Below are 23861 nucleotides of genomic sequence, written 5' to 3' on the forward strand. Positions count from 1 at the left end.
AAGATAAACTTATTTGGTTCAGATGGTGTCAAGTGTGTGTAGCGTCAAATAGATGAGGAGTAAAAAGACAAGTGTATCTTGCCTACAGTCAAGCGTGGTGGTGGGAGTATCATGGTCTGGGGCTGCATGAGTGCAGCCGCACTGGGGAGTTACTGTTTATTGAAGGAATCATGAATGCTAACATGTATTGTGACATACTGAAGTAGAGCATGATCCCATCCTTTCGGAGACTGGGCCGCAGGGCAGTATTCCAACATGATAACGACCCCAAACACACCTCCAAGACGACCACTGCCTTGCTAAAGAAGCTGAGGGTAAAGGTGATGGACTGGCCAAGCATGTCTCCAAGCCTAAACCCTATTGAGTATCTGTGGGGCATTCTCTAACAGAAGGTGGAGAAGCGCATGGTCTCTAACATCCACCAGCTCCATGATGTCGTCATGGAGGAGTGGAAGAGGACTCCAGTGGCAGCCTGTGAAGCTCTGGTAAACTCCATGCCCAAGAGGGTTAAGGCAGTGCTGGAAAATAATGGTGGCCACACTAAATATTGACACTTTGGGCCCAATTTGGACATTTTCACTTAGGGATGTACTTACTTTTGTTGCCAGCGGATCGATATTAAAAGCTGTGTGTTGAGTTGTTTTGAGGGGACAGCAAATTTACACTGTTATACAAGCTGTACACTCACTACTTTACATTGTAGCAAAGTGTAATTTCTTCAGTGTTCTCACATGAAAAGATATAATAAAATATTTACAAAATAATGAGGGGTGTACTCACTTTTGTGAGATACTGTATATACACACACAGTATATCACAAACGCGAGTACACCCCTCACATTTTTGTAAATATTTTATTATATCTTTTCATGTGACAAACACTGAAGAAATTACACTTTGCTACAATGTAAAGTAGTGAGTGTACAGCTTGTATAACAGTGTAAATTTGCTGTCCCCTCAAAATAACTCAACACACAGCCATTAACCTCTAAACCGCTAGCAACAAAAGTGAGTACACCCTTAAGTGAAAATGTCCAAATTGGGCCCAAAGTGACAATATTTTGTGTGGCCACCATTATTTTCCAGCACTGCCTTAACCCTCTAGGGCATGGAGATCACCAGAGCTTTATAAGTTCCTCTACCACTCCTCCATGACGACATCACGGAGCTGGTGGATGTTAGAGACCTTGCTCAATAAGCTTTAGGTCTAGAGACAAGCTTGGCCACTCCATCACCTTCACCCTCAGTCACTGAGGGTGAAGGTTAGAGTGTGAGCCTGGTGCGTGGAGGGAGACCTCCCGTACGACCCCGGCTTGGAGACCACTGGAATGGGGACAGTGGTGGTAGGAGCACGGTGAGGTAAGGGTGCCTGTTGCTGCTGGTGAGACGGGAACCGCTGGATGGAGGCAGATGATGCAGGTCAGGTAGAGACGTGGATGCAGGTCTGGCAGAGGCGTGGATGCAGGTCAGCAGGGTCAGACAGGCCGGGTCATACACGTGAAGCAGTAGCAAACAGCAGGCAGAAGAGTAGTCAAAGTCCAGGCTGGGTCTTGGCAACGGGTAAACAACGGAGAGCAGAGCAGGGTCAACAAGCCAAGGTCGGGACTGGAGAAGGAAGCAAGGTCAGGAAGCTGGGTCATACACAGGAACAGAAGACATCAATCAAACAGGAACTCAGGAAACAGATGCAGATCAAACTGCAAGGGGCTGCATTCCTAGCAGTCCTTTATAGGCTGTGGGGGCGCCAGGTGTGCGTCTAATGCGCGCGCCTGCGCACAGACTCGTGCAAAGGCCGTGACTCGCGCACACGCATAGGTGTCAAAGAGGTCCGAGGTATGCGCATAGGCGCACGTCTACGAGCGTGGACAGAACGTCCCTGACAATCACAACTGATCACGCATGTCAACAGAAGCCAGTTATTGGCCCACCTTTCCTAATGCTGACAGCATGAGGATTGGAGAAGAGAGCCGATAACTGGCTTCTCTAAAAGGGACATCTACACTGATAATCAGGGCACTGATCAGTGTCCTGATTATCAGTGCAGTCCCAACAGTGCCCACGTGTGCTGCCAATCTGTGCTGTAAATCAGTGCCCATCAGTGTCACCTACCAGTGCCCATCAGTGACGCTAATTAGTGCCATCTATTAGTGCTGCCTCATCAGCGCACATCAGTGAAGGAGAAAAATTACCTGTTTGCTAATTTTTATAACAAACTATTTAAAAAAATTCACTCTTTGTTTGTTTAGCATAAAATAAAAAACACAGCGGTGATTAAATACCACCAAAAGAAAGCTCTATTTGTGTGAAAAAAATTACAAAAATTTTGTTTGGGCACATGACCGTGCAATTGTCAAAGTGTGACAGCGCTGCAAGCTGAAAATTGGACTGGGCAGGAAAGAGGTAAAAGTGCCCAGTAGGCAAAGGGGTAAATTAGCTGTGTATTTCTTGTTACTTCTATAACTTAACAACACAGAACAACCTAATATAAATTTGTTATTTGTCCTCGTAGTACGGCCCAGAAACAATAGTGCACATTTTGCTTTTGTTTTTGTCCTACCTCAAACACACTGAAACTGACACTGATGCTTATTTAAAAAAAAAAAAAAGTATTTTTAAAAACAGCTTACCTGTAAAATCCTTTTCTTGGAGTACATCACGGGACACAGAGTCTTTATCTTTACATAATGGGTTAAGGGTCACCAGCAGTGATTGGACACTGGCACAACCAATTGAAGACAGTTCCCCTCCATATAACCCCTCCCATCAGGGAAGCACCTCAGTTTTGTAGTAAGCAATATGGTTCCCATAAGAAGGGGGGACCTCTGTGTCCCATGGTGTACTCCAAGAAAAGGATTTTACAGGTAAGCGGTTTTAAAAATCCTGTTTTCTTTATAGTACACCACGGGACACAGAGTCTTATCTTTACATAATGGGACGTCCCAGAGCAATGCTCCATATGAAGGGAGGGAGACACAGGTCAAGCAGGCCGCCATGGACCAGAAGCTTTATACCGCTGCCTGCAGCACACTTCGCCTGAAGGCGGCATCCTCCTGTCCTCTCACGCCCAGCTGATAAAATTTGGAAAATGTGTGGACTAAGGACCAAGTTGCAGCTTTACAGATCTGAGATCTGAGCCTGGTGGTGCACTGCCCATGAAGCACTTATCGCCCTGGTAGAGAGCGCCCTAACTGAAAAAGGAGGTGTCTTATTCTTTAAACCATAGGCTTGAATAATTGTATGTCGAATCCATCTTGAGATAGTGGATCTTGATGCCGCTTGTCCTTTTTTGGGACCATCTGGCAAAATAAACAAAACATCTGTTTTACGTATTTGAGCGGTTGCCTGCAGATACGCCTTTACTGCTCTGACAAGATCTAGAGAGTGTAATAATTTTTCTTCCGCTGTCTGCGGATCCGGAAAAAAGGAAGGCAGGACAATGTCCTGATTTAAATGAAAAGCCGACACCACCTTAGGTAAAAAGGCAGGATGGTGTCGTAGTACAATTTTGTCTTTATGACAAACTAAATAAGGCTCTTTACAGGAAAGAGCTGCTAATTCAGATACTCTAGCCGAAGAGATAGCAATCAAAAATGGCAACTTCCTGCTTAAAGCAGGGGTTCACCCAAAAATAAATTTGCGGCTCTATACGGCGCCTGCGCACCGACGTTCAGCTTTATTCGGCAACTCGTGGCGCGCAGTATGCGACGGTCGGAAGCCTGTCAATCAATTAGGAACGCCCAGTCCCGCAGAAGACATACCCGGAAGCGGCGGTGAAAATACGGTATGTACGGGGGAGAAAAAAAAACAGCCGATTGTCATTAGGACAACTCGGCTGAATGTAATGTTAAAAATGTATTTTTTGGGTGAACCTCCGCTTTAAAAGAATCAGCTGAATGTGGCAAATAGGTTCAAAGGGTTGCTTCTGCAACACTGATAATACTAGATTCAGATCCCATGGGCACAAGGGAGACTTGACTGGCGGATTGATCCGCAGTACCCCCTGAATGAAGACCCGCACTAGGGAATGAGATGCCAGTGGTCTTTGAAAGAAGACTGATAGAGCTGATATTTGACCCTTATTGGAACTAAGGGCTAATTTCATATCCACGACTGGCTGGCAAAAGGCAAGAATCCTATTTATGTCATATCTTTGAGGATTCCATTTGTTGGTTTCACACCATAAAACGTATGCTTTCCAGACTCTGTAGTAAATAAGTCTGGAAGCTGGCTTTCTGGCATTAATAAGTGTGTAAAGCACTGGACCTGAGATTCCTCTCTTCTTCAGAATGTGGGTCTCAGCAGCCAAACCGTCAAATTTAGCAATTGTAAAGAAGGATGGAAAACTGGACCTTGCGACGGCAGGTCGTGACGAAGTGGAAGCTTTCAAGGTGATCCTACCGCCATCTTTATGATCTCGGCGTACCAAGGTCTTCTGGGCCAATTTGGGGCCACTAAGATTACAGGAAATCTTTCCTTCTTGATCGTGTAGAGTAGCCTTTGTAAGAGAGCGATGGGAGGAAACGTATAGATCAGTGAGAACTGATTCCACAGAACCACCAGTGCAGCTCGTTTTGCACAAAGTGGCCCCTAACCACGTCTTCTGGGGTCCCTCGGCGGCTGTCTCCTCCCCGCATCAGCTAACCCCTCTGGGAAGCGCTTTCCCAAGGGGGTTACCTTGTGGGCGTGCTCCCGAGTCCTACATTTGAGTCCAAAGACACGAATGCTGGACTAGGCCCCGCCCCCCGTGTCATTGGATTTGATTGACAGCAGCGGGAGCTAATGGCTGCGCTGCTATCAATCTATTTAATGAAGAGCTGAGAAGACCGGCCCAAAATCCAGCACGTTCTCGACGCCGGACTTTCGATGGCTCAGGCAAGTAAATGGGAGGGCTGGGGGGCCACTCAGCATTAGGGGTGTTGAATATAATCGTTGCATCGATGCATCGAGATTCGGGGGCCCCCGATTCTGCATCGATGCATGTGACCCCAATAATCGATGTCGGTGACGTCATCCCGACTTGCCCGCCCCTCCCGGGAGAGCGCTCCGAGCGTGTGTTTTAAAATGCTCGTTTTGCAATACATGCTGCTATAATCCATTCAGGGGACACTGCTGCGTGTGCTTTTTAAAATATACTGTGTTTCATTCCTATATTTCTGTCTGTATATTCCCCTTATGTGACTGCACGCTCTGGCCCGCCTCTCACCTCCCACGTGTCTCCTGAAGTCAGCCCCGCCAGCCTCTCTTCTCATCTGATGGCTACAGTACAGACGGTGGGCGGGGCTGAGAACTCCCACTGATGTCGGGAAAGAGGAGAACGAGAGGCAAGAGGCGGGCTGTACAGGACAGAGTCACGTGCGGAATATAGAGCATACACAGACAGAAATGCAGGTATGAGAAGCTTTATATATTTTAAAAAGCACATGCAGCAGTGGACATTTAATGGTTTAGAACGGCATGTATTTCAAAACGGGTACTCTTAGTTACAGCTGTATTCTTTTTCCTACATGTGCTCTGTGTTGACATTACCCTGATCTCCTAAATTTGCACATTCCATTGTGTTAACTCCTAGTGTGCTGGAATGTGTGAACTTGGGAATCCAGGGTAATTTCAACACAGACACAGTACAGGGAACTTCACAGGGCTGTTTGCTGTGGATTATAATCTCTCCTGACCTCCCAGCACCACATGTGTATATGTCTGTACCCTGTAGTGCACCGGATTAGTGCACTACTTATAGCGGAGTTCCACCGTTTTTTAGTTTAGTAAAAGTCACCAGCTACAAAAAGTGTAGCTGGTGACTTCAATTAAACTGACACTTACCTGTCCCTCAGTCCAGCGATGCGGCCGCACAGAGTCCCATACCTTTCCCCGCTCCTCTCCTCAACCCCGCCATATCTACTGTGGGCACCCGGCCATGATAGCTTACGGCTTCATGGCCAGGCGCGCACTGTTATCTGCCATTGGCCAGACAATCTTCTGGGACCTGTGTCCCAGAAGATTGCTGGCAAGGAGGAGCCACCTAGGGCGACAGGAGGAGTCACCTAGGCAGCTGTGACAAAAAGTCCCATTAAAAATGGCAGGGGGCGAGGAGTGCTTAAAGCAGAAGTTCCACTTTTGGGTGGAACTCCACTTTAAGGGAATGAGTTTATTTTTATTTAAAAGCAGAGTTCAGTAAAAAAATAAGTTATTAAAAGTCAGCAGCTTCAAAAAACAGTGTATCTTCTGACTTTTAATAAAAAGACACTCAGCTGTCCCACAATCCAGCGACGTGGCCACCCGAACCCTCCATTCTGTCCATGGCGCTGGCAATACTACTGTGGGCATCCGGCTGTGACAGCTTGCAGCTTCACAGCCAGGTGCACATGTCTCACTGCGCTGTCCTGCATAGCTGGACAATCTTCTGGGACCTGTGATGTGTCTCAGAAGATTACGGGGATGAAGGGCCACCTAGGCGGCCCAAGCGGAAGTGAGAGCTCGTTGGTAATCTTGATGCATCGTGATGCATCGCGGAATCGAATCGAATCGAATCGTTGACCAGATAATCGTAATCGAATCGAATCGTGAGACCGGTGAAGATGCGCACCCCTACTCAGCATCGGATGTTTTTTCACCTTAATGCATAGGATGCATTCATGTGAAAAAATGGGAACCTTTACAACCCCTTGAAGCCTTACCTCATTTACTAAGCTCTGGAGGAACTTGACTTGAAGAGGGTAACTGCACAGTCTATTTGCCTTTAGTAAATCAATTGTTTTCCATCTTCCGAGTATGAGGCCTTGTACTCACGGCAGGACATGTCCGATGAAAACGGTCTGCAGACCGTTTCCATCGGACATGTCTGGCCGGGGACTGCCCGGGGACTTCTGTTCGATGGCTATACACACCATCGAACAGAAGCCCGCGCGTAAACATTACGCGGGGCGTGTCCGCGGTGTCGCCGCGTCGATGACGCGGTGTCGCCGCGACAATGACGCGGCGACGTGGGCGGGCCGCCTTAAATATGCTTCCACGCATGCGTCGAAGTCATTCGACGCATGCGAGGGATGCGGGCGGCAGGACATGTACGGTAGGTCTGTACAGACGACCGTACATGTCCGGGCGGACAGGTTTCCAGCGGACTGTTTTAAAACAAGTCCGGGAAACAGTTGTCCGCTGGAAACCTGTCCGATCCGTCCCAAAATGGTCCGCTCGGGCCAACACACGGCCAAACATGTCTGCTGAAACTGGTCTGCGGACCAGTTTCAGCAGACATGTTTGGTCGTGAGTACGGGGCCTGAAGTGTGCAAAGTCTGGAAGTTAACAAGTAGTAAGTTCCTGATTTCAGGTAACCTACCTCACACTCCATCTAGAGCAGCAGACTTGGCTAAAGAAAAAAATATTCAGTGTTTACTAAACTGAATCAGCAATTCACTGGTTGATAATATTTAATGCTCGAAAGTGTGCTTCAAAAAATGTTTTTCGTTATACTAGCCAGAGGTTTTCTGGTGTCCATGCAGTATTTCCTAACTTGTTTTCAAACAGAATAGTACATTTTATGATTTGTATTCTCTTTGTATCTCCATATATGCTTCAGTACATGTGTGGACTTGCCACATATTCCCTTGTCAGTAAACAGCCTTTGCAGATTGGAACAAAGAAAAACAGACATTCCTAGATGTTCCACCAACAACAAAATATATTCTGTACACACAGGAATGCCAAGGTCTGCAAATAAGGTATGTATACACAGCAACACAAGTCAAGGAGATGACAGGATGGTAACCAAAGAATAAACTAAAATAATGATGAACTACCTTTTCTACGCAGAAGTTTTCAATGTCTTGTGTCGCTTTAGGATTGTCGGGATTGAATATGTCTGGGAAATCAGCTAAAACAAGGTCTTCGATGTAAAACTGTCGTACGGTTTGCAGAGGGAGTTTCTGCATGTTCATTTTCTTATTTTTGATCCGTAATAAACCCACATGTCTAGAAAATGAAAGGAAGTAGACTGTTAGGAGTTACAAAATTCATAAATAAAAAAGTTTAATCAAAAACATTAGACTGATTAAAGTAACCCTGTTACTAACCCATCTTACAGTATCGGTGAATAGAGGCTGTTGTAAGCGCTTTCCTGCTCCATCTCTCATGTCATAGCTATCATAGCGATTCTTAGAAAGGAGCTGTGTAAAAATCAGCTTTACTTATTTGAATTTCCCCTTCCTTTTTTTTAACCAAGAAAAACAAGTTTATTGATCAAAAATTTGACACATACAGTCCAAAGTACCGCAATCATATCCAATATAACAGACCCATACATGGCCATATACAGAACAGTGGTATATGTAGACCGAAAACAACATACTGAAAGGACATATAAACCGCATCCAACCACTGCACCACCCCCTGTCCCTCTAACCCAAGAGTCTGTCCATGACTAGGTCGTTCGGGGCTAGCCCCGGCGTTCCCAACCACAAGTCCCATAACCTTTCAAATTTACCAGAGCAATCCCTATGCTGGTATATAACCTTCTCCATCCTCAACGTATTCCCAAGTGCAGTGATCCACTCCCTAACCGTGGGGGGCACCTCGGATATCCAATGCAGCATAATGAGTTTCCTAGCCATAAAAAGGGCCCTGGTGATGGCCTCTCTAGTATGAGGTTCCCATTCCAGCTCATCTAAAAGATTCAGGAGACATTGCTTAGGATCTAACGGGATCGAGACCTGGAATACTGTGTTTAGTGTGTCTGTCACCCCCGCCCAGTAGGTGTGCATCTTGGGGCAGCGCCAGAGCATGTGTATCAGATCCACATGGTCTCTTTTACATATTGCACATGTCGGTGTGGGCCGCAGTCCCATAACGTGCAATCTGTGGGGTGTATAGTATACTCTTAGGAGTGTATACAGTTGCGTCAGGCGCTGTGTCACATTCAGGGAACAGACGGTAACCGACTGCAGGGCCTCCTCCCACTGCTCCTCGTCCAAGGGACCTACATCCACCTCCCACTTCCTCCTAACTGTCAGGGGATGTTTCCTGAGATACCTGCAAAGCAGTATACTATAGCTCTGGGAAATAAAACCCTTAGACGTCTCTGCGCTCTTGAGTTGTGAGAGGATTGGAAGGAAGTCCACATGCCACTCCGAGGCCCTGGACTGGGCGACAAATGCATGCCTAAGCTGCATATAGTAGAAGAGCATGCTCGCTGGTAGCTGGTATGTCTCCCTCAACGTCTCAAAAGGCAATAAGCCACCATTACCCAAAACCTGTGTCAAGTAGCGGATCCCATACCTCTTCCATCTTTCCCCTTGTTGCAATTTGGCTAATTCGGGATAGGAGTCATTTGCCCAGATGGGGCTAAACTCGGTAAGGCCCGAGGCCCCTTGTAAATACTTGGTCTTGTTCCATATCTTTTGTATTAAGCTATATGTGGGGAAGCTTTTATGGGATCTTTCAAAGGCCAGGGACTCAAGCACTGTCGGGATTGACTCTCCTCCCACCGTCCTGAGCATAATATGCTCAGAGGCGCTGGGGACCCTGTCCAACTGCCCCCCCCCCTCTGGGACCATGGTACCTATAAAGTGCTGCAGTTGCGACGCCAGATAGTACAGCCAAGGATTCGGCAGGGCGAGACCCCCCTCATCCTTGGGGCGCTGCAGATGCTCTAATTTTATCCTGGGCGGGCGATTTTTCCAGATCAATTCTCGAAAGATGGTATTAACTATCCTGAAGGTCTTTATAGGGATTACCAACGGGGAATTGTGAAGCATGTAGAGCAGTTGGGGCATAAGAATCATCTTAATCAGATTCACTTTGCCCGCAACCGACATACATAAAGCATTCCACGTCTTAGTACGGGAGCGAAATCTAGCCAGCAGCGGGGAAATGTTCAGCAAGCCATATTCCCCTATACGCGGTGTCACGTGTATTCCTAAGTACTTAAAGGAGGTAGCTACGGGGATACCACCCACCCGGTCTCCATGTTGCATCTGGGCATCATCCAGGGGCATCAAAGCAGACTTAGACCAATTTATTTTTAGGCCCGAGAACTCCCCAAATTTAACCACCGTTTCCATTGTCGTGCTCAGGGATTGCTCGGTATCCCCCAGCAGGATCATCGTGTCGTCCGCATATAGCATCACCTTCTCCTGTCTATCTCCATAGCAGAAGCCAGTGATACCCCTATGTTCTCTAATCTGGATCGCCAGTGGCTCTATTGCTAGGGCAAACAGCAGGGGGGACAATGGACACCCCTGCCGCGTACCCCGGCCCAGAGCAAAAGACACCGACACTCTACCGAATTTCCCCTTCCTTAACCGCTTGCCGACCAGCCGCCGCAGTTTTACGGCGGCAGGTCGGCTCAGCTGCGCGAGATCACGTAATATTACGTCATCTCGCAAATCAGCCAATATGGGCGCGCACCCCGCGCTCGCCCTTGGTCCCGACGCGCATGCCCAGCGGGCGCGATCACCGCCGGGCACCTACGATCGCTCATTACACACAGCTCCCGGTCCTGTCAGGGGGAGAAATGCCTGATCGTCTGTTCATACAATGTATGAACAGACGATCAGTCATTTCCCCTAGTGAGGCCACCCCCCTACAGTTAGAACACACACAGGGAACATAATTAACCCCTTCCCCGCCCCCTAGTGTTAACCCCTTCTCTGCCAGTGGCATTTTTATAGTAATCAATGCATTTTTATAGCACTGATTGCTATAAAAATGCCAATGGTCCCAAAAATGTGTCAAAAGTGTCCGAAGTGTCCGCCAAAAGGTCACAGTACCGATAAAAAACGCTGATCACCGCCATTACTAGTAAAAAAAAAAATAATAAAAATGGCATAAAACTATGCCCTATTTTGTAGACGCTATAACTTTTGCGCAAACCAATCAATAAACGCTTATTGCGATTTTTTTACGAAAAATATGTAGAAGAATACGTATCGGCCTAAACTGAGGAAAACAATTGTATTTTTATATATTTTTGGGGATATTTATTACAGCAAAAAGTAAAAAAAAATTTTTTTTTTTTTTTTTTAAAAATTGTCGCTCTATTTTTGTTTATAGCACAAAAAATAAAAACCGTAGAGGTGATCAAATACCGCCAAAGGAAAGCTCTATTTGTAGGAAAAAAAGGATGCCAATTTTGCTTGGGAGCCACGTCGCACGACCGCGCAATTGTCAGTTAAAGCGATGCAGTGCCGAATCGCAAAAAGTGACCCAGTCATTGACCAGCAATATGGTCAGGGGCTGAAGTGGTTAATCTCCCCTTTACCCATTAGTCATTTATTCAGCAAATAAAAAAAACAATTCAGCCAACTGAGAAAGGGAGTAGAATGTCACTGTATTAACCAGTAAAACAGGGATATGCAATTAGCGGACCTCCAGCTGTTGCAAAACTACAAGTCCCATCATGCTTCTGACTCTGGTGTCATGCTTGTGGCTGTCAGAGTCTTGCTATGCCTCATGGGAATTGTAGTTCTGCAACAGCTGGAGGTCCGCTAATTGCATATCCCCGCAGTAAAAGAACCAGAATTACGACATTCAAGGGATTGAGAGTGGAGGTCGGAGTCATAAATTAGCTTTATTTGCAGACGACATACTGTTATTCATCACTTCCCCCCACACCACTGAACCAAATCTACTGTCCCTCTTGGACTTTCGAGGTTAATAGTCAATCAGGACAAATCAGAAGCTCTGAAAATCAACCTGTCCAATTTGACTTTGGGGAGCCTTCAGTCTCAGTATCCTTTTCTGTGGCAAGAGACGTCTCTTTCTTATTTAGGAATTGACCTAACCCTCAACATTTCCTCAAAGTGAACTATCCTCCCCTATTTGCTAAACTTCTGGAGGATGTGAAGGTGTGCGTGGTCTGACGAAAACCTATCTTGGATTGGGAGAATAGCTTTGGGTTAAGATGACAGTCCTACCTAGGCTCTTATTGTATTTCAGAACTCTGTCTATCCAGGGCCTGTTAACGCAACTCAGCAATTTCAATCAAAAAATTTCCAATTCATCTGGGTTTCAAAGGGAAACAATAGCATGGGCTACAATGTATGCCCCCAGGGAAGCGGGAGGTCTGGGAGTACCGGCTTTTCAAAAATATGTAGCGTCGTAACTGGCACAATTGTGCCAACTCCATAGTAAACACTATAGGCCAGACTGGGTGTCTCTTTAGGCCTAAGCCTGCTCCCCACTTGCAATGGATTTAATTCTGTCCCCTCCCCAAAATATCGTAAAGTAGTTATGTGCCCTACACTCTCCTATTCCTTACACTTATGGGACATAAGTTGTAAGAGGTGGGCCTTGTGTTCTACCCATACACCAGTGGCTCCTATATTTGGCAACCCCCTATTCCCACTTGGAATAAGGGACTTTATCGTATAGGGGACTATCTTGACCATAGGAGAATTTGATCCCCATCTTATTTTATAGATAGCCTGGAGATGCCCCCAAAACAGAATTTTCACTTTCTCAATTTCTCAATTTTTTTAAATCATTACAGAAAAACCTGCTCCAAATTAGCAGTGCGTACCATGTTCTAGAACAGGTGCATGCAGGATGTATATTTACAGGGGAGGGAGAGTTTCCATGCTGTATAAATAATGTCTCAACCCTCGGAGTAGTTTATCTTACCAGTCAGCGTGGGAGAGGGATCTAGGCATAGCCCTTGAGGCGGAGGATTGGCATAAATGGAGCACAATAATTCATAAAGGAATCTTAAACGTTGTTCTGATCGAGGCCGGCTATAAAGTACATGCCAGATAGCACTTGGTCCCAGAGCATCTTTCAAAAGTGTACCTGGGATCGTCGGCCTCCTGCTTTAGGGGTTGTGGGCAGAAAAAGTGTGCCGTTTTTGGAGGGTACACTCCTTTATTTTTTCAGTCACAATGGTTAATATACTAAAGATTCAAGCATGGCCCTACTAAAAACAAACCAGTTGAAAATGTATCAAGACACAGACCTCAATATACTATATGTTTCTAGCAGCCAAAATGGCTATTGCGACTGCTTGGAAAAGCCCAGCCCTAGACATAGCTTTATTGAAACGTAAACTCACACGGATTATGATAAACAAAAAAATAGTGAGCGTTGTGCGAGACAAACAGCCCTTTTTTGATAAAATATGTTCTCTTGGCTTGCCTACTTGCAAGTACCAACCATACGGTGTGAAACTCCAGGAACACTTGACGGAATCACCTTCTCTTTTTCTCCTTCCTTTTACTTCTCTCTCTTATTCCCAACGATGACCATGTGACCGGCCAACAACCCCACCCCCCCTCTTTCTTTTCATCCTCTCTTACTAATGTTCAACAAATTGTCAGTACTGGTGAGTAGTATCCCCCAAAGATGACTATAAGTAGTATGACAATGGAGAGATCATTTTAATTGTTTAATATGAGCTTATTGTCTTCTCAATCTAAACATCTCTTCGGAGAGGACACATGCTTAAAACGTGTTAAATTTCCTAATTCCTTTATGTACCATAAGCTGACCAGATAAGCCCCCTCTGTCATGACCTTTATTCATGCCTTAGGGCATTATGGGGACAAGTTAATTAGCCTTTTTTTCATAAATGTGATCTCCCTCTTAGTGGGGGATTATAGGGGAGACCATGGTCAGTTTCTCTTCCCTGCCATGGCTCTTCTAAGTCCCCTCTCTTATTACATGTGTCTTATCGAGGATTGTTCGCTGCTCTGCTTTATACTGTTCGTTCTTTACTCTCCAAATACTGAATAAACACAATTGAACCAGAAAAAAAAACGGGGTTATGGCAGCTAGCTATTGCTATAACCACGGTATACGTCAAAGTGATGATGTATACATACAGTGGGCGGTCCAGAAGTGGTTAAGTAAAGCCCATACACACAATCAGAAAATTGTACGAAAAATAACGCTTTTGAAGCGATTGTGCGATAATCGGATTGTTAGTACAGAGCTTTCGAGAGTCGACCAGGACAGTTCATCTGATATTATTTGATCGGATAAGCACTAAAAAAAAAAGCCAGATCGTACGATTTTCGTTTAATCAGTACAGCTGTCGTTCGAAAACCTTAGTTAGACTTACCGGTAACGGTATTTCTATGAGTCTTTCAGGACAGCACCTGGAGAGAGCGCAGCTCCACCCACTTCCCAGGAAACACTGCAGTCAATGCTATAACTTCCGCCCCCTTCCACCATGGCCTCAGTTGTTCACGAGTACCTCCGGCCACGCTGAAATTAGATAAGCAGAACATAGAAACTACACACATTAGCATATATATATATTATCTTTAATAATAAAAGGGCGGGTTATCGGTGCTGTCCTGAAAGACTCATAGAAATACCGTTACCGGTAAGTCTAACTAAGGTTTTCTCACCTCGTCTTTCAGGACAGCACCTGGAGATGATAACCGAGTACTTACTCTAGGGTGGGACCACCGCTTGCAGGACCTTCCTGCCAAAAGACTGCTCTGACACAGAGAGCAAATCCATCCTATAATGACGAGCGAAGGTGGAAAAGCTCGTCCACGTTGCCGCTTTACAGATGTGTTCTGGTGAAGCTCCAGCCCGTTCTGCCCAGGAAGTTGTCACCGCCCTAGTAGAATGGGCCATTACTCCCGGAGGGGGATCCAAACCTTTAGCTTTGTATGCCTCATGGATAGCCATGCGCAACCATCTAGCCAGCGTACTTTTGGAAGCCCCATGCCCCTTGCGGGATCCTGAAAACAGAACGAAAAGCGAATTCGCCTTTCTGAACTCGCTAGAGACCTCTAGATAGCGTCTAATGCATCTCCTGACATCTAAGGAATGGAATTCCCTCTCCTTCGGACAAGAAGGAGTTGGACAAAAGGTAGGTAACACTATTTCCTGCGTCCTATGAAATACTGACACTACCTTCGGAAAAGAAAACTCGGATCAGTTCTTAATACTACCCTATCAGGGAAGATTGACAAAAAAGGCTCCAAAACGGAAAGCGCCTGAAGCTCGCTAACCCTCCTCGCTGAGGTGACCGCTACCAAAAGCACCAATTTTAAAGTCAGAAACTTTACAGAGGCGTCTACCAGTGGTTCGAAGGGTTTTTTAGTCAAACCCCCCAGGACCACTGATAAATCCCACTTGGGGAAAAATTTAAACGGAGAAGGCCTAGCCCTGGCTAAGGCCTTAAAAAATCTGATGACGTAGGGCTCTAGAGATAAACGTCTCTCTAGAAACACTGACAAAGCCGCCACCTGTGCCTTCAAGGTGCTGGCTGCCAGACCCTTATCCATACCGTCTTGTAAAAACTCCAAGACGGAACAAGTATTCAAATTCAAATATTCAAATATAATTTTTACCTTCACACCAAGAATTGAAAAACTTCCAAGTCTTGAAATAGATGGCCCTTGTGACCTCTTTCCTGCTACTAAGTAGCGTATCTACCAAACGTTTGGACAAACCCTTCCTGCTAAGAATTAGCTCTTCAGTAACCAGGCCGTGAGTCTTAACCGACTCACGTCTGGATGAAGTAGAGGACCCTGAAAAAGTAAATCTCTTCTGACTGGCAGAACCCAGGGATCTTCTACCGTCAGTTCCAACAGACTCGAAAACCAAGGCCTCTTGGGCCAGTACGGGGCTATCAGGATCAGAGTAGTCTTCTCCTCCTGAAGCTTCCGTAACACTAAGGGAATGATCTGAACTGGGGGGAAGGCATAGCACAGGCGGAAGGGCCAGCGTTGAACTAACGCATCTAGACCCTCTGCCTGGTCCATTCTGTTTAGAGAGAAAAAAGCCGGAACCTTGGCATTGGACTGGGCCGCGAACAGGTCTATCTGAGGGGTTCCCCACTTGTTTACTAGCTCTTGGAAGACCTCCGGGCATAAACACCACTCCGATTCCAGAACCCTCGTCCGACTTAAAAAATCTGCCAGCAGGTTTAGGCTGCCTTTTAGGTGTACTGCCGATAGGGAAGCCAAGTTCACCTCTGCCCAGGACAGAGTCTGTAAGGCCAGACTGAGGAGTACCTTGCTTCTCGTGCCCCCCTGTCTGGAAACATACGCCACCGCTGTGGCGTTGTCTGACAGAATCTGGACATGTTGGTCCAGAATCAGCTCCTGGAAGGCCCTTAGCCCTAACCAAATGGCCCTGAGTTCCCTCCAATTGGAGGACCTTCTGGACTCTTCCCTCGTCCAGGATCCCTGTGCCATCTGCCCGTTCAGGTGAGCACCCCATCCCCACGAACTCGCGTCCGTAGTTAGGACCCTTGTAGTGAGGAAGGACCAAGACAGACCTAGGCGCAGATTTGCCTGGCCTCTCCACCACCAAAGTTTCCTCTTCACTGAAGACGGAACTCTGAATCTCTTCTCTAGGGATTCCCCATGGGTCCAATTCTGAAGGATCACCTGTTGTAGGTCCCTTGAATGGAGACGAGCCCACTGCACCGCCGGAATGGCGGCCGTGAGTAAGCCCATTGTGGACATGGCTGAGTGCACAGAAATCGGCACATTCGTCTGAATTGTCTTCACCGCAGACTGAACTTTCTCTATCTTTTCTTCTGGAAGAAAGATTTTCCCCTGAACAGAGTCTATAACGTATCCTAGAAAGACTATCCTCTGGGAGGGCACTAGATTTGATTTTTCTTGGTTCAGGATCCAACCGAGCCCTTCCAAATGAGCCTGGGTCCTCCTCAGGTCCAGGAGAAGCTGCTCCTCCGACTTGGCGAACACCAGGAGGTCGTCCAAGTATGGAATTATAGAAATCCCCCTGAGCCTTAGGGGTGCTAAGGCCTCTGCCACCACCTTTGAAAAGACTCTGGGAGAGGAGGAAAGGCCGAATGGGAGGGCTCTGAATTGAAAATGTCTCACTCCGCTCTCTGTTCTGATGGCTAGGCGCAGATAGCGCTGGGAGGAAGTCCTGATCGGGACGTGCAAATATGCATCCCTTAAATCTATTGATGCTAGAAAGCACCCCAAGGGAAGAAGCTTTCTCACCGAGTATATAGAGTCCATGCGGAATCTCTTGTACCGGATAGCTAGATTCAGGACTTTTAGGTTTAAAATAAACCTGAATTTGCCCGACGGCTTCCTTACTAGAAAAATATGGGAGTAACAGCCCTCCCCCTGTTCTCTCTGGGGTACTGGCGTAATCACCCTCTGTTGGAGAAAATCCTCCACTAAAGTCAGCATAGCCCGAGACTTCTCTTGCTCCCTGGGCAATTGGGTCACATAAAACCGCGACGGTGGTTTTCCCGAGAACTCCAGTGCGTATCCCTCTGCAATCAGTTTGAGTACATACGGACTGGACGTCGCCTCTGCCCACTGTGGAAGGAAGGCTTGGAGCCGACCACCCACAGCTGGGAGACCGTCACTGGGGCTTAGCAGGCTGGCTGGGGGCGCAAAATAACACCCCAGGCTTCCCGCGGCCCCTCTGGGACCGCCAGGGTCTACCACCCTGGCCTCTTTGTGCCTCCTTAGGACCCTTGGCCTGGAAAAAAGGACGAAAATTTTTCTTGGGCCCCGAATCTACCTTTTTTAAAGGAAGAGCCTTCTTTCTATCTGCCGTCCTATCCAGGACGGTGTCTAGTCCTGTGCCAAAAACCAAGTCTCCTTCAAAAGGTAACCCACACAGTTTCAGCTTAGAGGCTGTGTCCCCCTGCCAGGTCTTAACCCATAAGGCCCTTCTGGTTGAATTTATCAACGCCGAGGATCTGGCGGAGAGCTTCACGGATTCAGCCGAAGCATCCGCTATATAGCCTACCGCTTTCATAAGGACTGGAAAGGACTCCAAAAGCTCTCTACGAGAGGTACCAGCCTCGATGTGACCTTTAAGCTGATCCAGCCAATGCTCAAGGTTTCTGGCCACCACAGTGGATGCCATAGCTGGCCTAAGATTAATCAAGGAGGTATCCCAGGCTTTTTTGAGCAGGCTATCTGCTCTTTTATCCAGGGGATCCTTAAGGGCACCTGTATCCTCAAAAGCCAGGTCCGTATTGCGAGAAACTTTTGAGAATGCTGCATCCAGCTTAGGCCTTTTATTCCAGGCCTGCGTTGGATCCTCATCGAAAGGAAATCTCCTTTTCAGAGATTTAGAAAAGAAGGGTGCCTTCTCTGGGTCCTTCCATTCTCTTTTAATTGTCTCAGACAATACTTTATGTACCGGGAAGGTACGATGTTTTACCTCATCCAAACCCTGGTACATCCTGTCATGCAAGGACAGCTGAGTCGCATCTTCTTTAATGTTTAGGGTAGAATGAATTGTCCTTAATAGGTCATCAACCTCCTCTAAGGACAGTTTATAGCGTGAGGAAGAAGTATCCCTTTCTTCTTCATCCTACGCCTCTGATCCTGAAATAACATTTTCAGGTTCCTCCTCCTCGGACTCACTGTCTAACCTTCTAGATGTGGAGGGGGTACTGGCCCTGGCCTTAGATCCTTTAGTCGGACCCTTGTCCAGGAAGGAGCGAAAAGACTGGAAAGTCTGGTGCAACTCCTCCCTAAAAGAAGAGAGCAACTCCCCCGTTCCCTTGACGGTGGGCTGCTCAGAGGCCGAACTAGTAGAGGCTTCCCCCCTGACAATCTCCGCAATACAAGTTTTGCATAAAGGTTAGGTCCAGTTCCCTTTAAGTGAAGCTTTACAAGTAGCACACCGCTTCTTGGAAGGAGGAGGTTCTACCACTTTAAGTTTTTCTTTAACTTTCTGAAACGACACAAAGGACAACAACGCTATGTTTAACCTTTGTACGCCAGCCAACAAATCACACAAGTGCACACAGCTAGTGAACAAATAAAAACCAGAACCCATCACTGCTGTACCAGAAAACTACACGCACCCACAGAAGTGACTAGGGTGAGTGAGGCAGGCTCCCCTCCCCCGAAGGGGCAGAAAAGAGGGACATAACAACACCCTGGTACATTGACCCTCGCTGGGTCTCCTACCTGGGCCGGGCTGGTGCTTGTGGCTCCTGCTCCCGCCACCTCCGCTGCGTCTTCTGGCTCCATGGTCCCAGAACGCTGCGGGCGTGCGACAGCTTTTTTAAATCTCCCGGGTTCCTCTCGCCGCTGCGAGACCCGGAAATAGCACCGCCGAGGCTCACTCCCCCTCCTGCGTTCCAGGCGGCCGGAACCGGAAGCCGCCACGCGCCGCCGGAAGTCCCGCCTCCACCCGGAAAGGACGTCACTACGCCCTCCGCTCCGGAGCCTCGTATGCCGGAAGAACGGCACCTGACCGCCCCCCCGCAAGCTACGATGCCCGGACTAAGGGAGCGGGACCTCCAGCAGCCTCTGTCCTCGCCGGACCGAAGAGGAGAAGCACCCGACCTTCACCCGCGCGTCAGGGGAGAAGTCGAGTCCGCCTCCTGGAGGATCACCTCCTAATACCTAAAACACCGGTATGCTCAAACAAAATCCACCTTCCCCGCCTGGGGAGAGAACAGCACACCCCTGGTTCCCTGCAGCGCTTCCACCATGGCCGGAGGAAACACTACAACTGAGGCCATGGTGGAAGGGGGCGGAAGTTATAGCATTGACTGCAGTGTTTCCTGGGAAGTGGGTGGAGCTGCGCTCTCTCCAGGTGCTGTCCTGAAAGACGAGGTGAGAAAATGCAATACAAATGCATTACAACACGTGACATTACTTCTGAATTTTTATTCTGTAGTACAAGAATTTTTTTCGTGACTTTAGTAAACTTATCAGATTCGATCTGAGATTTGCATGCAAAAAAAATAAATAATAATAATCTCATTATGTGTACCGGGCTTAAAGCACCTTTCACACATGCAAACCGTTTGTCCGTTTTTCATCCATCAGTTAAAAAACAACCAGAATATTGGCATGCATTAAAAAGTGGATTTACGCCAGAGAGAAAAAAAAAGGGATTTTTAATACAGCTTACCTGTAAAATCCTTTTCTTGGAGTACATCACGGGACACAGAGCGGCATATTCATTACTAGTGGGTTATATGGAGTACCTTCAGGTGATGGACACTGGCAATCTCAAACAGGAAGTGCCCCTCCCTATATAACCCCCTCCCATAGGAGGAGTACCTCAGTTTTGTAGCAAGCAGTATGCCTCCCAAAATGGTCCCCATAAGAGGGGTGGGAGCTCTGTGTCCCGTGTCCAAGAAAAGGATTTTACAGGTAAGCTGTATTAAAAATCCCTTTTTCTTTCTCGTACATCACGGGACACAGAGCGGCATATTCATTACTAGTGGGATGTCCCAAAGCAATGCTTACAATGAGGGGAGGGAGACATCTTCCCAAGACAAAAAGGATTTAATTTAGAGATATACTCAAATCATAATAAATCCAACTTAGTTGAGAAAAATAAATTTAAATTTTAAATTTTACTCAAAAGGGAGCCCCCGGAATCCGAGGGTCTCAAACTGCAGCCTGCAGCACTGCCTGCCCAAAGGCTGTATCAGTATTCCTTCTTACGTCCAACTGGTAAAATTTTGTAAACGTGTGGACAGAAGACCAGGTTGCCGCCTTGCAAACTTGAGCCATAGAGATCTGGTGATGTGCTGCCCAGGAGGCGCCCATGGCCCTAGTAGAATGAGCCTTTAATGATACTGGAGGAGGCAACCCTTTCAAGCCGTAGGCCTGAGTGATTAACTGTTTAATCCACCTCGAGATGGTGGATTTTGCAGTTGCCTGCCCCATCTTGGGCCCATCCGGTAAAATGAACAACACATCTGTTTTTCGGATGTTCTCTGTAGCTTTAAGATAGGCCTTCATGGCCCTGACAATATCCAAGGTATGCAGCAACCCTTCCTTTCTGGAAGTAGGTTTAGGAAAGAAGGATGGTAATACCAAATCCTGGTTTACATGAAAACTGGATATAACCTTTGGTAGGAAGGAAGGATGAGGGCGGAGAACGACCTTGTCCTTATGTAAAATAAGATATGGTTCCTTACAGGATAAGGCTGCCAGTTCCGATACTCTTCTGGCGGAAACTATGGCGACCAAAAATACTAACTTCCTTGTCAGTAAAACCAAAGGAATTTCAGCCAACGGCTCAAAAGGTTGTTTCTGCAAACTTGACAGAACAAGATTTAAATCCCACGGACAAAGCGGGGATTTAACTGGAGGATTAATACGTAAGACCCCTTGAATGAAGGTCTTAACCAGCGAGTGGGTGGCCAGCGGCCGCTGAAACCATACTGACAAAGCTGAAATCTGTCCTTTGATTGTGCTTAATGCCAGTCCTCTACCCACTCCTAGCTGGAGAAAACTTAATACTCTATCGATGGTAAACTTACGAGAAAGCCATAACTTGGACTCACACCAACCTACATAGGCCTTCCAGACCATGTAATAAATCACCCTAGAGACCGGTTTCCTGGCTCTGATTAGGGTAGAGATTACTTTCTGAGACAGACCTCTACCCCTGAGAATCAGGGATTCAGCTTCCAGGCCGTCAAATTTAGATGCCATAAGGCAGGGTGGAGGATCGGACCTTGCGATAGCAGTACTGGCCGTAGAGGAAGAGTCCAAGGGTCTCCCACTACCATCCTTAGGATTAGTGCCATGCCCTTCTGGCCATGCTGGAGCTACCAGGAAGACTGGTATGTGCTCCACCCTGATCCTGCGCAGCAGGCGGGGTAGTAACTGGAGCGGGGGAAATGCATAAAGAAGTTTGAACTGATGCCAAGGGCAAACTAATGCATCGGTTCCGCAGGCCCTGGGATCCCTTGTGCGGGACATGAACCTGTCTAGCTTCTTGTTCAGTCTTGATGCCATGATATCCACGTCCGGCACTCCCCCATTTCTGGCAGAGTGTCTGAAAGACCTGTGGATGCAGAGACCACTCCCCCGGCAACAGAGTCTGGCGACTTGAGAAGTCCGCCTGTAGGTTGTCGACTCCGGGAATGAATATAGCCGATATGCAGGGCACATGGGCTTCTGCCCACAAGAAAATCAAGCTCACTTCTTTCTGAGCGGCTTGACTCTTGGTTCCCCCTTGGTGATTTATATATATATATGCCACCGCCGTGGCATTGTCCGATTGTATTTTCACCGGGAACCCTTGTAGTTTGGACGTCTAAGCCCTGAGGGCTAGTCGAGCAGCTCTGAGCTCCAAGATATTGATGGGCAACTGCTTCTCTGCCGCTGCCCAAGAGCCCTGGCGAGTGCAACCATCCAAAATTGCTCCCCATCAGGCTGGCATCTGTGGTTACTATCTTCCAGGTCACAGGACTGAAAGTCTTTCCCTTCAGGAGATTCTGAGGGTTTAACCACCAAGCTAGACTTTGCCGCACTCTTGGTGAGAGTGGCCAAGGAATTTCTAAGGCCTGAGGCCTCTTGCTCCAGGCTGACAGGATGGCTGCCTGCAGGATGCGAGTGTGGCTCTGAGCGTACGGAACCGCCTCGAATGTGGCCACCATCTTGCCTAGTAGCCGCATACATAGGCGAACGGTTGGCCTTCTCTTGCTTAGAACCATTTGTATTAGCTCTTTGATGGCCTTTAATAGGGGTAGGAACACCTTTTGTTGTTCTGTATCCAATCTCATGCCGAGATAATCCAGCTGCCTTGTGGGCAGGAATGCTGACTTGTCTCGATTTAGGACCCAGCCGAACCTCTCGAGGTACTGAACCGTGAGGGCCACTGCTCTTTCCAGGCCGGGAGACGAATGGTCTACGACCAAGAGGTCGTCCAGGTAAGCCAGGACCGTGACCCCCTGGATCCTTAGATTGGCTAGGATTGGGGCTAGGACCTTCGTGAATACCCGGGGGGCCGTAGCCAACCCGAAGGGGAACGCCACAAATTGGAAATGACGCTGAGCCACCGAGAAGCATAGAAATACTTGATGTGGCTGAAAAATTGGCACATGAAGGTAAGCATCCTTTATGTCTATGGACGCCATGAAGTCGTCCTTCTGGAGCACGGCGACAGCTGACCGAATAGTTTCCATCCGGAATGAGCGGACCTTTAGATACGCATTTACTCCCTTTAAGTCCAAAATTGGCCTGACATCGCCGTTGGGCTTTGGGATGATAAACAGGTTGGAGTAGAACCCCAATCCCTGTTCCCGGACTGGTACTTCTACTATCACTTTCTGGCATAGCAGATGATTCAATGCCGCCATCAATGCGGCTCCTTTCTTCCCCCCACCATCGTGGGTGGGGGCGCCCCTTCATAGGGCCGACTTGGGGGCTGGCTTCGCAGGCTTGCGGTACCACTGCTTCTTGCCCCCAGTGGCTTGGCCCTGCGGCTTATTGTTAATGCCTGATCTTGCAGGAGGCCGTCGATACTGTTTGGTATTAGAGGGCCCCTGCCCCGGGGAGGGCTGGCGCTTAAATGCGGGCCCTCGGGCCTTCTTCTTGACTGGCAAGAGAGTGCTTTTGCCGCTTGATATAGTCCGAATATATCTATCCAAGTCTTCTCTGAAGAGACGTCCTCCATGGAAGGGAACCCTACCAGGAGTTTTTTGCCCGGGGGCTCAGCCTCCCAATTCTTCAACCATAAGAGCCTTCTCATATGGATTAGAAATAAGGATAAACGTGACGCCTGCTGGATGGAGTCCTTGATAGCATCCACCGTAAAGCGTATAGCCCTGGGTATATCCAAAATTCCTCTGCCTGCTGGGCAGGGATAAGTTTAAGCATTTGCTTAGTCTTATCTGATAATGCTTGGGCCACTCCAATAGCAGCCACAGCGGGCTGAACTATCGCCCCTGCTGAAGTAAAGGAGGCCTTAAGTAATGTTTCCAAGCGTTTATCAACCGGATCCTTAAACACCTGCAAGTTTTCTACAGGACAAGTTAAAGATCTGTTCACACATGAGATGGCTGCATCCACAGTAGGGACAGCCCATCTCTTTGAAAACTCTTCCTCTAAGGCCGGGTACACACGGACAAACATGTATGGTGAAAGCGGTCCGTCGGACCGTTTTCACCATACATGTCTGCCAGAGGGCTTCTGTACGATGGT

The 23861-nt window shown here is 47.6% G+C and overlaps 1 protein-coding gene across 1 annotated transcript in view; it reads right to left on the reverse strand.

Moving 5' to 3' along the window:
* MRE11 (MRE11 homolog, double strand break repair nuclease) overlaps positions 1-23861 on the reverse strand; it is a 461003-nt gene that overhangs the window by 280563 nt on the left and 156579 nt on the right. The window contains exon 9 of the mRNA XM_040340161.1: positions 7794-7965. Within this exon, the coding sequence (XP_040196095.1) occupies positions 7794-7965 (172 nt within the window). The remainder of the gene's footprint in view (positions 1-7793; positions 7966-23861) is intronic.

Source organism: Rana temporaria, chromosome 2 (genome assembly GCF_905171775.1).
Source record: "Rana temporaria chromosome 2, aRanTem1.1, whole genome shotgun sequence".
Lineage (NCBI taxonomy): Eukaryota > Metazoa > Chordata > Amphibia > Anura > Ranidae > Rana > Rana temporaria.